At 45.9% G+C, this 15,567-nt stretch overlaps 1 protein-coding gene across 1 annotated transcript in view; it reads left to right on the plus strand.

Moving 5' to 3' along the window:
• The window catches only part of LOC139381221 (probable JmjC domain-containing histone demethylation protein 2C), a 235,668-nt gene extending 234,223 nt beyond the window's left edge, over positions 1-1,445 (plus strand). Inside the window, exon 28 of the mRNA XM_071124680.1 lies at positions 241-1,445. Within this exon, the coding sequence (XP_070980781.1) occupies positions 241-324 (84 nt within the window). The 3' untranslated portion in view covers positions 325-1,445. The remainder of the gene's footprint in view (positions 1-240) is intronic.
• Positions 1,446-15,567: the final 14,122 nt, after the last annotated feature.

The raw sequence follows: 15,567 nt of genomic DNA on the forward strand, positions 1-15,567 counted from the left end.
TAACCTCTCCTCTCTGTCCTCTCCGTCTCTCTCTCTCTATCTCTCCCTCCTGTTTAACCTCCCCCTCCTGTTTAACCTCTCCCTCCTGTTTAACCTCTCCTCTCTGTCCTCGCCCTCTCTCCATCTCTCTCTCTGTCTCTCCCTCCTGTTTAACCTCTCCTCTCTGTCTCTCCCTCCTGTTTAACCTCTCCTCTCTGTCTCTCCCTCCTGTTTAACCTCTTCTCTCTGTCCTCTCCCCAGGTAAAGAACATCTTGTTCCACTCTGTGAAGGATGCATTGACGTCGCTGAGGAGGTACAGCCAGGAGGAGGAAGAGAACTCCTGACCCGTAGTCCCCCTGGCGCCTCCCTCTGTGGCTCCTCCCTCTGTGGCTCCTCCCTCTCTGGCTCCTCCCTCTCTGGCGCCTCCTTCTCTGAGACATCTTCCTTCAGCCTGGAACAGATATATACACACTGACACTAACCACAACAGCAGAACACACTACATGTTACTGACCAGCATCACCACCCAGCATCAGGATACTGACCACAGCAGCATCGCTACCACAGCATCAGGATACTGACCATAGCAGCATCACTACCCAGCATCAGGATACTTACCATAGCTGCATCACTACCCAGCATCAGGATACTGACCACAGCAGCATCACCACCCAGCATCAGGATACTGACCACAGCATCAGGATACTGACCATAGCAGCATCACTACCCAGCATCAGGATACTGACCCTACCCGCATCACTACCCAGCATCAGGATACTAACCACAGCAGCATCACCACCCAGCATCAGGAGAACTGAGTTCAGTAGAATCAATCTGGACTGCTGTTCTGGAACCTTCTGTTCTCTGTTTGTTCCTGTTTTCCTTTTGTTTGTTTAGTTCATTTCTTTCTTTCAAACTGTTGTATATTGTTTCTGTGAAAATTATGTATTTATTTTATAGGAGTTGTAAATGCGATGATGTTCTAGATGAAATGTAAATGTGACTTGTACAGTTTGCTAAATGATGAGTTGTGAGACGGATGCCGTTTCCTACATTGAGACAGTTACTGTGAGAGGAAACAGACTTCAGCTGTCGCCGAGAACTCTGGGAGTCGCTGCTGAATTCGTCCTCATGCCATATCTTTTAAAAACAAACTGCCAAACTATTCTATTGTATGAAACCGTGTACAGTTGTATTATGTAAAAAAAAGACTACATGAATAATACACGTCAGCATTTTATTGAGAAGTATTCACTGTAAAATGGAGACATTTACACACAAAAAATAATTTATTCAAATTTTGAAGTTTAAACGAAAACAATTGTGTAAATATATACATATTCACTGATGTATTTTTTAAAACATGGCTTGCTTCAATTTGTAATTTTAAAATGCAAGTGTTATATGCTTTGTACATTGAAGTTCAAAGGGGTTTTACATTTTCCATTAAAATGGATTCATCAAAGTATGTCTGTGCTGTGTCTTATTGCAGGTATTCCCAAACTGGGGTGTGTCTTATTGTAGGTATTCCCAAACTGGGGTATGTCTTATTGCAGGTATTCCCAAACTGGGGTATGTCTTATTGCAGGTATTCCCAAACTGGGGTATGTCTTATTGCAGGTATTCCCAAACTGGGGTGTGTCTTATTGTAGGTATTCCCAAACTGGGGTATGTCTTATTGCAGGTATTCCCAAACTGGGGTATGTCTTATTGCAGGTATTCCCAAACTGGGGTGTGTCTGTGCTGTGTCTTATTGCAGGTATTCCCAAACTGGGGTATGTCTTATTGCAGGTATTCCCAAACTGGGGTGTGTCTTATTGTAGGTATTCCCAAACTGGGGTATGTCTTATTGCAGGTATTCCCAAACTGGGGTATGTCTTATTGCAGGTATTCCCAAACTGGGGTGTGTCTTATTGCAGGTATTCCCAAACTGGGGTATGTCTTATTGCAGGTATTCCCAAACTGGGGTATGTCTTATTGCAGGTATTCCCAAACTGGGGTATGTCTTATTGCAGGAATTCCCAAACTGGGGTGTGTCTTATTGCAGGTATTCCCAAACTGGGGTATGTCTTATTGCAGGTATTCCCAAACTGGGGTGTGTCTTATTGCAGGTATTCCCAAACTGGGGTATGTCTTATTGCAGGTATTCCCAAACTGGGGTATGTCTTATTGCAGGTATTCCCAAACTGGGGTGTGTCTTATTGCAGGTATTCCCAAACTGGGGTATGTCTTATTGCAGGTATTCCCAAACTGGGGTATGTCTTATTGCAGGTATTCCCAAACTGGGGTATGTCTTATTGCAGGTATTCCCAAACTGTGCTGTGTCTTATTGCAGGTATTCCCAAACTGGGGTATGTCTGTGTTGTGTCTTATTGCAGGTATTCCCAAACTGGGGTATGTCTGTGCTGTGTCTTATTGTAGGTATTCCCAAACTGGGGTATGTCTTATTGCAGGTATTCCCAAACTGGGGTATGTCTTATTGCAGGTATTCCCAAACTGGGGTATGTCTTATTGCAGATATTCCCAAACTGGGGTGTGTCTGTGCTGTGTCTTATTGCAGGTATTCCCAAACTGGGGTGTGTCTGTGCTGTGTCTTATTGCAGGTATTCCCAAACTGGGGTGTGTCTGTGCTGTGTCTTATTGTAGGTATTCCTAAACTGGGGTATGTCTTATTGCAGGTATTCCCAAACTGGGGTGTGTCTGTGCTGTGTCTTATTGCAGGTATTCCCAAACTGGGGTATGTCTTATTGCAGGTATTCCCAAACTGGGGTATGTCTTATTGCAGGTATTCCCAAACTGGGGTATGTCTTATTGCAGGTATTCCCAAACTGGGGTATGTCTTATTGCAGGTATTCCCAAACTGGGGTGTGTCTGTGCTGTGTCTTATTGCAGGTATTCCCAAACTGGGGTTTGTCTGTGCTGTGTCTTATTGCAGGTATTCCCAAACTGGGGTGTGTCTGTGCTGTGTCTTATTGCAGGTATTCCCAAACCGGGGTGTGTCTGTGCTGTGTCTTATTGCAGGTATTCCCAAACTGGGGTTTGTCTTATTGCAGGTATTCCCAAACTGGGGTATGTCTTCTTGCAGGTATTCCCAAACTGGGGTATGTCTTATTGCAGGTATTCCCAAACTGGGGTATGTCTGTGCTGTGTCTTATTGTAGGTATTCCCAAACTGGGGTATGTCTTATTGCAGGTATTCCCAAACTGGGGTATGTCTTATTGCAGGTATTCCCAAACTGGGGTGTGTCTTATTGCAGGTATTCCCAAACTGGGGTATGTCTTATTGCAGGTATTCCCAAACTGGGGTGTGCCTGTGCTGTGTCTTATTGCAGGTATTCCCAAACTGGGGTATGTCTTATTGCAGGTATTCCCAAACTGGGGTATGTCTTATTGCAGGTATTCCCAAACTGGGGTATGTCTGTGCTGTGTCTTATTGCAGGTATTCCCAAACTGGGGTGTGTCTGTGCTGTGTCTTATTGCAGGTATTCCCAAACTGGGGTATGTCTTATTGCAGGTATTCCCAAACTGGGGTGTGTCTGTGCTGTGTCTTACTGCAGGTATTCCCAAACTGGGGTGTGTCTGTGCTGTGTCTTATTGTAGGTATTCCCAAACTGGGGTATGTCTTATTGCAGGTATTCCCAAACTGGGGTGTGTCTGTGCTGTTTCTTATTGCAGGTATTCCCAAACTGGGGTATGTCTTATTGCAGGTATTCCCAAACTGGGGTGTGTCTGTGCTGTGTCTTATTGCAGGTATTCCCAAACTGGGGTATGTCTTATTGCAGGTATTCCCAAACTGGGGTATGTCTTATTGCAGGTATTCCCAAACTGGGGTATGTCTTATTGCAGGTATTCCCAAACTGGGGTATGTCTTATTGCAAGTATTCCCAAACTGGGGTATGTCTTATTGCAGGTATTCCCAAACTGGGGTATGTCTTATTGCAGGTATTCCCAAACTGGGGTATGTCTTATTGCAGGTATTCCCAAACTGGGGTATGTCTTATTGCAGGTATTCCCAAACTGGGGTATGTCTTATTGCAGGTATTCCCAAACTGGGGTATGTCTGTGCTGTGTCTTATTGTAGGTATTCCCAAACTGGGGTTTGTCTGTGTTGTGTCTTATTGCAGGTATTCCCAAACTGGGGTTTGTCTGTGCTGTGTCTTATTGCAGGTATTCCCAAACTGGGGTTTGTCTGTGCTGTGTCTTATTGTAGGTATTCCCAAACGGGTTTGTCTGTGCTGTGTTTTATTGTAGGTATTCCCAAACTGGGGTTTGTCTGTGCTGTGTCTTATTGCAGGTATTCCCAAACTGGGGTGTGTCTGTGCTGTGTCTTATTGCAGGTATTCCCAAACTGGGGTATGTCTTATTGCAGGTATTCCCAAACTGTGGTTTGTCTGTGCTGTGTCTTATTGCAGGTATTCCCAAACTGGGGTATGTCTGTGCTGTGTCTTATTGCAGGTATTCCCAAACTGGGGTGTGTCTGTGCTGTGTCTTATTGCAGGTATTCCCAAACTGGGGTATGTCTGTGCTGTGTCTTATTGCAGGTATTCCCAAACTGGGGTATGTCTGTGCTGTGTCTTATTGCAGGTATTCCCAAACTGGGGTCTGTCTTATTGCAGGTATTCCCAAACTGGGGTGTGTCTGTGCTGTGTCTTATTGCAGGTATTCCCAAACTGGGGTATGTCTGTGCTGTGTCTTATTGCAGGTATTCCCAAACTGGGGTATGTCTGTGCTGTGTCTTATTGCAGGTATTCCCAAACTGGGGTCTGTCTTATTGCAGGTATTCCCAAACTGGGGTATGTCTGTGCTGTGTCTTATTGCAGGTATTCCCAAACTGGGGTTTGTCTGTGCTGTGTCTTATTGCAGGTATTCCCAAACTGGGGTCTGTCTTATTGCAGGTATTCCCAAACTGGGGTATGTCTGTGCTGTGTCTTATTGCAGGTATTCCCAAACTGGGGTATGTCTGTGCTGTGTCTTATTGCAGGTATTCCCAAACTGGGGTATGTCTGTGCTGTGTCTTATTGCAGGTATTCCCAAACTGGGGTGTGTCTGTGCTGTGTCTTATTGCAGGTATTCCCAAACTGGGGTTTGTCTGTGCTGTGTCTTATTGCAGGTATTCCCAAACTGGGGTGTGTCTGTGTTGTGTCTTATTGCAGGTATTCCCAAACTGGGGTGTGTCTGTGCTGTGTCTTATTGCAGGTATTCCCAAACTGGGGTTTGTCTGTGCTGTGTCTTATTGCAGGTATTCCCAAACTGGGGTATGTCTTATTGCAGGTATTCCCAAACTGGGGTATGTCTTCTTGCAGGTATTCCCAAACTGGGGTATGTCTTATTGCAGGTATTCCCAAACTAGGGTATGTCTGTGCTGTGTCTTATTGTAGGTATTCCCAAACTGGGGTTTGTCTGTGCTGTGTCTTATTGCAGGTATTCCCAAACTGGGGTTTGTCTGTGCTGTGTCTTATTGCAGGTATTCCCAAACTGGGGTTTGTGTGTGCTGTGTCTTATTGTAGGTATTCCCAAACTGGGGTTTGTCTGTGCTGTGTCTTATTGTAGGTATTCCCAAACTGGGGTTTGTCTGTGCTGTGTCTTATTGCAGGTATTCCCAAACTGGGGTGTGTCTGTGCTGTGTCTTATTGCAGGTATTCCCAAACTGGGGTATGTCTTATTGCAGGTATTCCCAAACTGGGGTTTGTCTGTGCTGTGTCTTATTGCAGGTATTCCCAAACTGGGGTATGTCTGTGCTGTGTCTTATTGCAGGTATTCCCAAACTGGGGTATGTCTGTGCTGTGTCTTATTGCAGGTATTCCCAAACTGGGGTGTGTCTGTGCTGTGTCTTATTGCAGGTATTCCCAAACTGGGGTGTGTCTGTGCTGTGTCTTATTGCAGGTATTCCCAAACTGGGGTATGTCTGTGCTGTGTCTTATTGCAGGTATTCCCAAACTGGGGTATGTCTGTGCTGTGTTTTATTGCAGGTATTCCCAAACTGGGGTTTGTCTGTGCTGTGTCTTATTGCAGGTATTCCCAAACTGGGGTGTGTCTGTGCTGTGTCTTATTGCAGGTATTCCCAAACTGGGGTGTGTCTGTGCTGTGTCTTATTGCAGGTATTCCCAAACTGGGGTGTGTCTGTGCTGTGTCTTATTGCAGGTATTCCCAAACTGGGGTGTGTCTGTGCTGTGTCTTGCAGGTATTCCCAAACTGGGGTATGTCTTATTGCAGGTATTTCCAAACTGGGGTGTGTCTGTGCTGTGTCTTATTGCAGGTATTCCCAAACTGGGGTATGTCTTATTGCAGGTATTCCCAAACTGGGGTGTGTCTGTGCTGTGTCTTATTGCAGGTATTCCCAAACTGGGGTATGTCTTATTGCAGGTATTCCCAAACTGGGGTATGTCTTATTGCAGGTATTCCCAAACTGGGGTATGTCTTATTGCAGGTATTCCCAAACTGGGGTATGTCTGTGCTGTGTCTTATTGCAGTTATTCCCAAACTGGGGTGTGTCTGTGCTGTGTCTTATTGCAGGTATTCCCAAACTGGGGTTTGTCTGTGCTGTGTCTTATTGCAGGTATTCCCAAACTGGGGTGTGTCTGTGCTGTGTCTTATTGCAGGTATTCCCAAACTGGGGTGTGTCTGTGCTGTGTCTTATTGCAGGTATTCTCAAACTGGGGTTTGTCTGTGCTGTGTCTTATTGCAGGTATTCCCAAACTGGGGTATGTCTTATTGCAGGTTTTCCCAAACTGGGGTATGTCTTCTTGCAGGTATTCCCTAACTGGGGTATGTCTAATTGCAGGTAATTCCCAAACTGGGGTATGTCTGTGCTGTGTCTTATTGTAGGTATTCCCAAACTGGGGTTTGTCTGTGCTGTGTCTTATTGCAGGTATTCCCAAACTGGGGTTTGTCTGTGCTGTGTCTTATTGTAGGTATTCCCAAACTGGGGTTTGTCTGTGCTGTGTCTTATTGTAGGTATTCCCAAACTGGGGTTTGTCTGTGCTGTGTCTTATTGCAGGTATTCCCAAACTGGGGTGTGTCTGTGCTGTGTCTTATTGCAGGTATTCCCAAACTGGGGTATGTCTTATTGCAGGTATTCCCAAACTGGGGTTTGTCTGTGCTGTGTCTTATTGCAGGTATTCCCAAACTGGGGTATGTCTGTGCTGTGTCTTATTGCAGGTATTCCCAAACTGGGGTATGTCTGTGCTGTGTCTTATTGCAGGTATTCCCAAACTGGGGTGTGTCTGTGCTGTGTCTTATTGCAGGTATTCCCAAACTGGGGTGTGTCTGTGCTGTGTCTTATTGCAGGTATTCCCAAACTGGGGTATGTCTGTGCTGTGTCTTATTGCAGGTATTCCCAAACTGGGGTATGTCTGTGCTGTGTCTTATTGCAGGTATTCCCAAACTGGGGTCTGTCTTATTGCAGGTATTCCCAAACTGGGGTATGTCTGTGCTGTGTCTTATTGCAGGTATTCCCAAACTGGGGTTTGTCTGTGCTGTGTCTTATTGCAGGTATTCCCAAACTGGGGTCTGTCTTATTGCAGGTATTCCCAAACTGGGGTATGTCTGTGCTGTGTCTTATTGCAGGTATTCCCAAACTGGGGTATGTCTGTGCTGTGTCTTATTGCAGGTATTCTCAAACTGGGGTTTGTCTGTGCTGTGTCTTATTGCAGGTATTCCCAAACTGGGGTATGTCTTATTGCAGGTTTTCCCAAACTGGGGTATGTCTTCTTGCAGGTATTCCCAAACTGGGGTATGTCTAATTGCAGGTATTCCCAAACTGGGGTATGTCTGTGCTGTGTCTTATTGTAGGTATTCCCAAACTGGGGTTTGTCTGTGCTGTGTCTTATTGCAGGTATTCCCAAACTGGGGTTTGTCTGTGCTGTGTCTTATTGTAGGTATTCCCAAACTGGGGTTTGTCTGTGCTGTGTCTTATTGTAGGTATTCCCAAACTGGGGTTTGTCTGTGCTGTGTCTTATTGCAGGTATTCCCAAACTGGGGTGTGTCTGTGCTGTGTCTTATTGCAGGTATTCCCAAACTGGGGTATGTCTTATTGCAGGTATTCCCAAACTGGGGTTTGTCTGTGCTGTGTCTTATTGCAGGTATTCCCAAACTGGGGTGTGTCTGTGCTGTGTCTTATTGCAGGTATTCCCAAACTGGGGTATGTCTGTGCTGTGTCTTATTGCAGGTATTCCCAAACTGGGGTGTGTCTGCTGTGTCTTATTGCAGGTATTCCCAAACTGGGGTATGTCTGTGCTGTGTCTTATTGCAGGTATTCCCAAACTGGGGTATGTCTTATTGCAGGTATTCCCAAACTGGGGTATGTCTGTGCTGTGTCTTATTGCAGGTATTCCCAAACTGGGGTTTGTCTGTGCTGTGTCTTATTGCAGGTATTCCCAAACTGGGGTCTGTCTTATTGCAGGTATTCCCAAACTGGGGTATGTCTGTGCTGTGTCTTATTGCAGGTATTCCCAAACTGGGGTATGTCTGTGCTGTGTCTTATTGCAGGTATTCCCAAACTGGGGTATGTCTGTGCTGTGTCTTATTGCAGGTATTCCCAAACTGGGGTGTGTCTGTGCTGTGTCTTATTGCAGGTATTCCCAAACTGGGGTTTGTCTGTGCTGTGTCTTATTGTAGGTATTCCCAAACTGGGGTGTGTCTGTGCTGTGTCTTATTGCAGGTATTCCCAAACTGGGGTTTGTCTTTGCTGTGTCTTATTGCAGGTATTCCCAAACTGGGGTATGTCTTATTGCAGGTATTCCCAAACTGGGGTATGTCTTCTTGCAGGTATTCCCAAACTGGGGTATGTCTTATTGCAGGTATTCCCAAACTGGGGTATGTCTGTGCTGTGTCTTATTGTAGGTATTCCCAAACTGGGGTTTGTCTGTGCTGTGTCTTATTGCAGGTATTCCCAAACTGGGGTTTGTCTGTGCTGTGTCTTATTGCAGGTATTCCCAAACTGGGGTTTGTCTGTGCTGTGTCTTATTGTAGGTATTCCCAAACTGGGGTTTGTCTGTGCTGTGTCTTATTGTAGGTATTCCCAAACTGGGGTTTGTCTGTGCTGTGTCTTATTGCAGGTATTCCCAAACTGGGGTGTGTCTGTGCTGTGTCTTATTGCAGGTATTCCCAAACTGGGGTATGTCTTATTGCAGGTATTCCCAAACTGGGGTTTGTCTGTGCTGTGTCTTATTGCAGGTATTCCCAAACTGGGGTATGTCTGTGCTGTGTCTTATTGCAGGTATTCCCAAACTGGGGTATGTCTGTGCTGTGTCTTATTGCAGGTATTCCCAAACTGGGGTGTGTCTGTGCTGTGTCTTATTGCAGGTATTCCCAAACTGGGGTGTGTCTGTGCTGTGTCTTATTGCAGGTATTCCCAAACTGGGGTATGTCTGTGCTGTGTCTTATTGCAGGTATTCCCAAACTGGGGTGTGTCTGTGCTGTGTCTTATTGCAGGTATTCCCAAACTGGGGTGTGTCTGTGCTGTGTCTTATTGCAGGTATTCTCAAACTGGGGTTTGTCTGTGCTGTGTCTTATTGCAGGTATTCCCAAACTGGGGTATGTCTTATTGCAGGTTTTCCCAAACTGGGGTATGTCTTCTTGCAGGTATTCCCAAACTGGGGTATGTCTAATTGCAGGTATTCCCAAACTGGGGTATGTCTGTGCTGTGTCTTATTGTAGGTATTCCCAAACTGGGGTTTGTCTGTGCTGTGTCTTATTGCAGGTATTCCCAAACTGGGGTCTGTGCTGTGTCTTATTGTCTGTGCTGTGTCTTATTGCAGGTATTCCCAAACTGGGGTATGTCTGTGCTGTGTCTTATTGTAGGTATTCCCAAACTGGGGTTTGTCTGTGCTGTGTCTTATTGTAGGTATTCCCAAACTGGGGTTTGTCTGTGCTGTGTCTTATTGCAGGTATTCCCAAACTGGGGTATGTCTGTGCTGTGTCTTATTGCAGGTATTCCCAAACTGGGGTATGTCTGTGCTGTGTCTTATTGCAGGTATTCCCAAACTGGGGTGTGTCTGTGCTGTGTCTTATTGCAGGTATTCCCAAACTGGGGTGTGTCTGTGCTGTGTCTTATTGCAGGTATTCCCAAACTGGGGTATGTCTGTGCTGTGTCTTATTGCAGGTATTCCCAAACTGGGGTATGTCTGTGCTGTGTCTTATTGCAGGTATTCCCAAACTGGGGTCTGTCTTATTGCAGGTATTCCCAAACTGGGGTATGTCTGTGCTGTGTCTTATTGCAGGTATTCCCAAACTGGGGTTTGTCTGTGCTGTGTCTTATTGCAGGTATTCCCAAACTGGGGTCTGTCTTATTGCAGGTATTCCCAAACTGGGGTATGTCTGTGCTGTGTCTTATTGCAGGTATTCCCAAACTGGGGTATGTCTGTGCTGTGTCTTATTGCAGGTATTCTCAAACTGGGGTTTGTCTGTGCTGTGTCTTATTGCAGGTATTCCCAAACTGGGGTATGTCTTATTGCAGGTTTTCCCAAACTGGGGTATGTCTTCTTGCAGGTATTCCCAAACTGGGGTATGTCTAATTGCAGGTATTCCCAAACTGGGGTATGTCTGTGCTGTGTCTTATTGTAGGTATTCCCAAACTGGGGTTTGTCTGTGCTGTGTCTTATTGTAGGTATTCCCAAACTGGGGTTTGTCTGTGCTGTGTCTTATTGTAGGTATTCCCAAACTGGGGTTTGTCTGTGCTGTGTCTTATTGCAGGTATTCCCAAACTGGGGTGTGTCTGTGCTGTGTCTTATTGCAGGTATTCCCAAACTGGGGTATGTCTTATTGCAGGTATTCCCAAACTGGGGTTTGTCTGTGCTGTGTCTTATTGCAGGTATTCCCAAACTGGGGTATGTCTGTGCTGTGTCTTATTGCAGGTATTCCCAAACTGGGGTATGTCTGTGCTGTGTCTTATTGCAGGTATTCCCAAACTGGGGTGTGTCTGCTGTGTCTTATTGCAGGTATTCCCAAACTGGGGTATGTCTGTGCTGTGTCTTATTGCAGGTATTCCCAAACTGGGGTATGTCTTATTGCAGGTATTCCCAAACTGGGGTATGTCTGTGCTGTGTCTTATTGCAGGTATTCCCAAACTGGGGTCTGTCTTATTGCAGGTATTCCCAAACTGGGGTATGTCTGTGCTGTGTCTTATTGCAGGTATTCCCAAACTGGGGTATGTCTGTGCTGTGTCTTATTGCAGGTATTCCCAAACTGGGGTATGTCTGTGCTGTGTCTTATTGCAGGTATTCCCAAACTGGGGTGTGTCTGTGCTGTGTCTTATTGCAGGTATTCCCAAACTGGGGTTTGTCTGTGCTGTGTCTTATTGTAGGTATTCCCAAACTGGGGTGTGTCTGTGCTGTGTCTTATTGCAGGTATTCCCAAACTGGGGTTTGTCTTTGCTGTGTCTTATTGCAGGTATTCCCAAACTGGGGTATGTCTTATTGCAGGTATTCCCAAACTGGGGTATGTCTTCTTGCAGGTATTCCCAAACTGGGGTATGTCTTATTGCAGGTATTCCCAAACTGGGGTATGTCTGTGCTGTGTCTTATTGTAGGTATTCCCAAACTGGGGTTTGTCTGTGCTGTGTCTTATTGCAGGTATTCCCAAACTGGGGTTTGTCTGTGCTGTGTCTTATTGCAGGTATTCCCAAACTGGGGTTTGTCTGTGCTGTGTCTTATTGTAGGTATTCCCAAACTGGGGTTTGTCTGTGCTGTGTCTTATTGTAGGTATTCCCAAACTGGGGTTTGTCTGTGCTGTGTCTTATTGCAGGTATTCCCAAACTGGGGTGTGTCTGTGCTGTGTCTTATTGCAGGTATTCCCAAACTGGGGTATGTCTTATTGCAGGTATTCCCAAACTGGGGTTTGTCTGTGCTGTGTCTTATTGCAGGTATTCCCAAACTGGGGTGTGTCTGTGCTGTGTCTTATTGCAGGTATTCCCAAACTGGGGTATGTCTGTGCTGTGTCTTATTGCAGGTATTCCCAAACTGGGGTGTGTCTGTGCTGTGTCTTATTGCAGGTATTCCCAAACTGGGGTGTGTCTGTGCTGTGTCTTATTGCAGGTATTCCCAAACTGGGGTATGTCTGTGCTGTGTCTTATTGCAGGTATTCCCAAACTGGGGTATGTCTGTGCTGTGTTTTATTGCAGGTATTCCCAAACTGGGGTGTGTCTGTGCTGTGTCTTATTGCAGGTATTCCCAAACTGGGGTGTGTCTGTGCTGTGTCTTATTGCAGGTATTCCTAAACTGGGGTTTGTCTGTGCTGTGTCTTATTGCAGGTATTCCCAAACTGGCGTCTGTCTTATTGCAGGTATTCCCAAACTGGGGTATGTCTGTGCTGTGTCTTATTGCAGGTATTCCCAAACTGGGGTTTGTCTGTGCTGTGTCTTATTGCAGGTATTCCCAAACTGGGGTCTGTCTTATTGCAGGTATTCCCAAACTGGGGTATGTCTGTGCTGTGTCTTATTGCAGGTATTCCCAAACTGGGGTATGTCTGTGCTGTGTCTTATTGCAGGTATTCCCAAACTGGGGTGTGTCTGCTGTGTCTTATTGCAGGTATTCCCAAACTGGGGTTTGTCTGTGCTGTGTCTTATTGCAGGTATTCCCAAACTGGGGTATGTCTTATTGCAGGTATTCCCAAACTGGGGTCTGTCTTATTGCAGGTATTCCCAAACTGGGGTATGTCTGTGCTGTGTCTTATTGCAGGTATTCCCAAACTGGGGTATGTCTGTGTTGTGTCTTATTGCAGGTATTCCCAAACTGGGGTGTGTCTGTGCTGTGTCTTATTGCAGGTATTCCCAAACTGGGGTTTGTCTGTGCTGTGTCTTATTGCAGGTATTCCCAAACTGGGGTATGTCTTATTGCAGGTATTCCCAAACTGGGGTCTGTCTTATTGCAGGTATTCCCAAACTGGGTTTTGTCTGTGCTGTGTCTTATTGCAGGTATTCCCAAACTGGGGTGTGTCTGTGCTGTGTCTTATTGCAGGTATTCCCAAACTGGGGTCTGTCTTATTGCAGGTATTCCCAAACTGGGGTATGTCTGTGCTGTGTCTTATTGCAGGTATTCCCAAACTGGGATTTGTCTGTGCTGTGTCTTATTGCAGGTATTCCCAAACTGGGGTATGTCTGTGCTGTGTCTTATTGCAGGTATTCCCAAACTGGGGTATGTCTGTGCTGTGTCTTATTGCAGGTATTCCCAAACTGGGGTGTGTCTGTGCTGTGTCTTATTACAGGTATTCCCAAACTGGGGTTTGTCTGTGCTGTTTCTTATTGCAGGTATTCCCAAACTGGGGTATGTCTTATTGCAGGTATTCCCAAACTGGGGTCTGTCTTATTGCAGGTATTCCCAAACTGGGGTTTGTCTGTGCTGTGTCTTATTGCAGGTATTCCCAAACTGGGGTGTGTCTGTGCTGTGTCTTATTGCAGGTATTCCCAAACTGGGGTCTGTCTTATTGCAGGTATTCCCAAACTGGGGTATGTCTGTGCTGTGTCTTATTGCAGGTATTCCCAAACTGGGGTATGTCTTATTGCAGGTATTCCCAAACTGGGGTATGTCTTATTGCAGGTATTCCCAAACTGGGGTATGTCTGTGCTGTGTCTTATTGCAGGTATTCCCAAACTGGGGTGTGTCTGTGCTGTGTCTTATTGCAGGTATTCCCAAACTGGGGTTTGTCTGTGCTGTGTCTTATTGCAGGTATTCCCAAACTGGGGTGTGTCTGTGCTGTGTCTTATTGCAGGTATTCCCAAACTGGGGTGTGTCTGTGCTGTGTCTTATTGCAGGTATTCCCAAACTGGGGTTTGTCTGTGCTGTGTCTTATTGCAGGTATTCCCAAACTGGGGTATGTCTTATTGCAGGTATTCCCAAACTGGGGTATGTCTGTGCTGTGTCTTATTGTAGGTATTCCCAAACTGGGGTTTGTCTGTGCTGTGTCTTATTGCAGGTATTCCCAAACTGGGGTTTGTCTGTGCTGTGTCTTATTGCAGGTATTCCCAAACTGGGGTTTGTCTGTGCTGTGTCTTATTGTAGGTATTCCCAAACTGGGGTTTGTCTGTGCTGTGTCTTATTGTAGGTATTCCCAAACTGGGGTTTGTCTGTGCTGTGTCTTATTGCAGGTATTCCCAAACTGTGGTGTGTCTGTGCTGTGTCTTATTGCAGGTATTCCCAAACTGGGGTATGTCTTATTGCAGGTATTCCCAAACTGGGGTTTGTCTGTGCTGTGTCTTATTGCAGGTATTCCCAAACTGGGGTATGTCTGTGCTGTGTCTTAATGCAGGTATTCCCAAACTGGGGTATGTCTGTGCTGTGTCTTATTGCAGGTATTCCCAAACTGGGGTATGTCTGTGCTGTGTCTTATTGCAGGTATTCCCAAACTGGGGTGTGTCTGTGCTGTGTCTTATTGCAGGTATTCCCAAACTGGGGTGTGTCTGTGCTGTGTCTTATTGCAGGTATTCCCAAACTGGGGTATGTCTGTGCTGTGTCTTATTGCAGGTATTCCCAAACTGGGGTATGTCTGTGCTGTGTCTTATTGCAGGTATTCCCAAACTGGGGTCTGTCTTATTGCAGGTATTCCCAAACTGGGGTATGTCTGTGCTGTGTCTTATTGCAGGTATTCCCAAACTGGGGTTTGTCTGTGCTGTGTCTTATTGCAGGTATTCCCAAACTGGGGTCTGTCTTATTGCAGGTATTCCCAAACTGGGGTATGTCTGTGCTGTGTCTTATTGCAGGTATTCCCAAACTGGGGTATGTCTGTGCTGTGTCTTATTGCAGGTATTCCCAAACTGGGGTATGTCTGTGCTGTGTCTTATTGCAGGTATTCCCAAACTGGGGTGTGTCTGTGCTGTGTCTTATTGCAGGTATTCCCAAACTGGGGTTTGTCTGTGCTGTGTCTTATTGCAGGTATTCCCAAACTGGGGTGTGTCTGTGCTGTGTCTTATTGCAGGTATTCCCAAACTGGGGTGTGTCTGTGCTGTGTCTTATTGCAGGTATTCCCAAACTGGGGTTTGTCTGTGCTGTGTCTTATTGCAGGTATTCCCAAACTGGGGTATGTCTTATTGCAGGTATTCCCAAACTGGGGTATGTCTTCTTGCAGGTATTCCCAAACTGGGGTATGTCTTATTGCAGGTATTCCCAAACTGGGGTATGTCTGTGCTGTGTCTTATTGTAGGTATTCCCAAACTGGGGTTTGTCTGTGCTGTCTTATTGCAGGTATTCCCAAACTGGGGTTTGTCTGTGCTGTGTCTTATTGCAGGTATTCCCAAACTGGGGTTTGTCTGTGCTGTGTCTTATTGTAGGTATTCCCAAACTGGGGTTTGTCTGTGCTGTGTCTTATTGTAGGTATTCCCAAACTGGGGTATGTCTTATTGCAGGTATTCCCAAACTGGGGTTTGTCTGTGCTGTGTCTTATTGCAGGTATTCCCAAACTGGGGTATGTCTGTGCTGTGTCTAATTGCAGGTATTCCCAAACTGGGGTGTGTCTGTGCTGTGTCTTATTGCAGGTATTCCCAAACTGGGGTATGTCTGTGCTGTGTCTTATTGCAGGTATTCCCAAACTGGGGTATGTCTGTGCTGTGTCTTATTGCAGGTATTCCCAAACTGGGGTCTGTCTTATTGCAGGTATTCC

This window comes from Oncorhynchus clarkii, chromosome 23 (assembly GCF_045791955.1).
Source record: "Oncorhynchus clarkii lewisi isolate Uvic-CL-2024 chromosome 23, UVic_Ocla_1.0, whole genome shotgun sequence".
Taxonomy (NCBI): domain Eukaryota; kingdom Metazoa; phylum Chordata; class Actinopteri; order Salmoniformes; family Salmonidae; genus Oncorhynchus; species Oncorhynchus clarkii.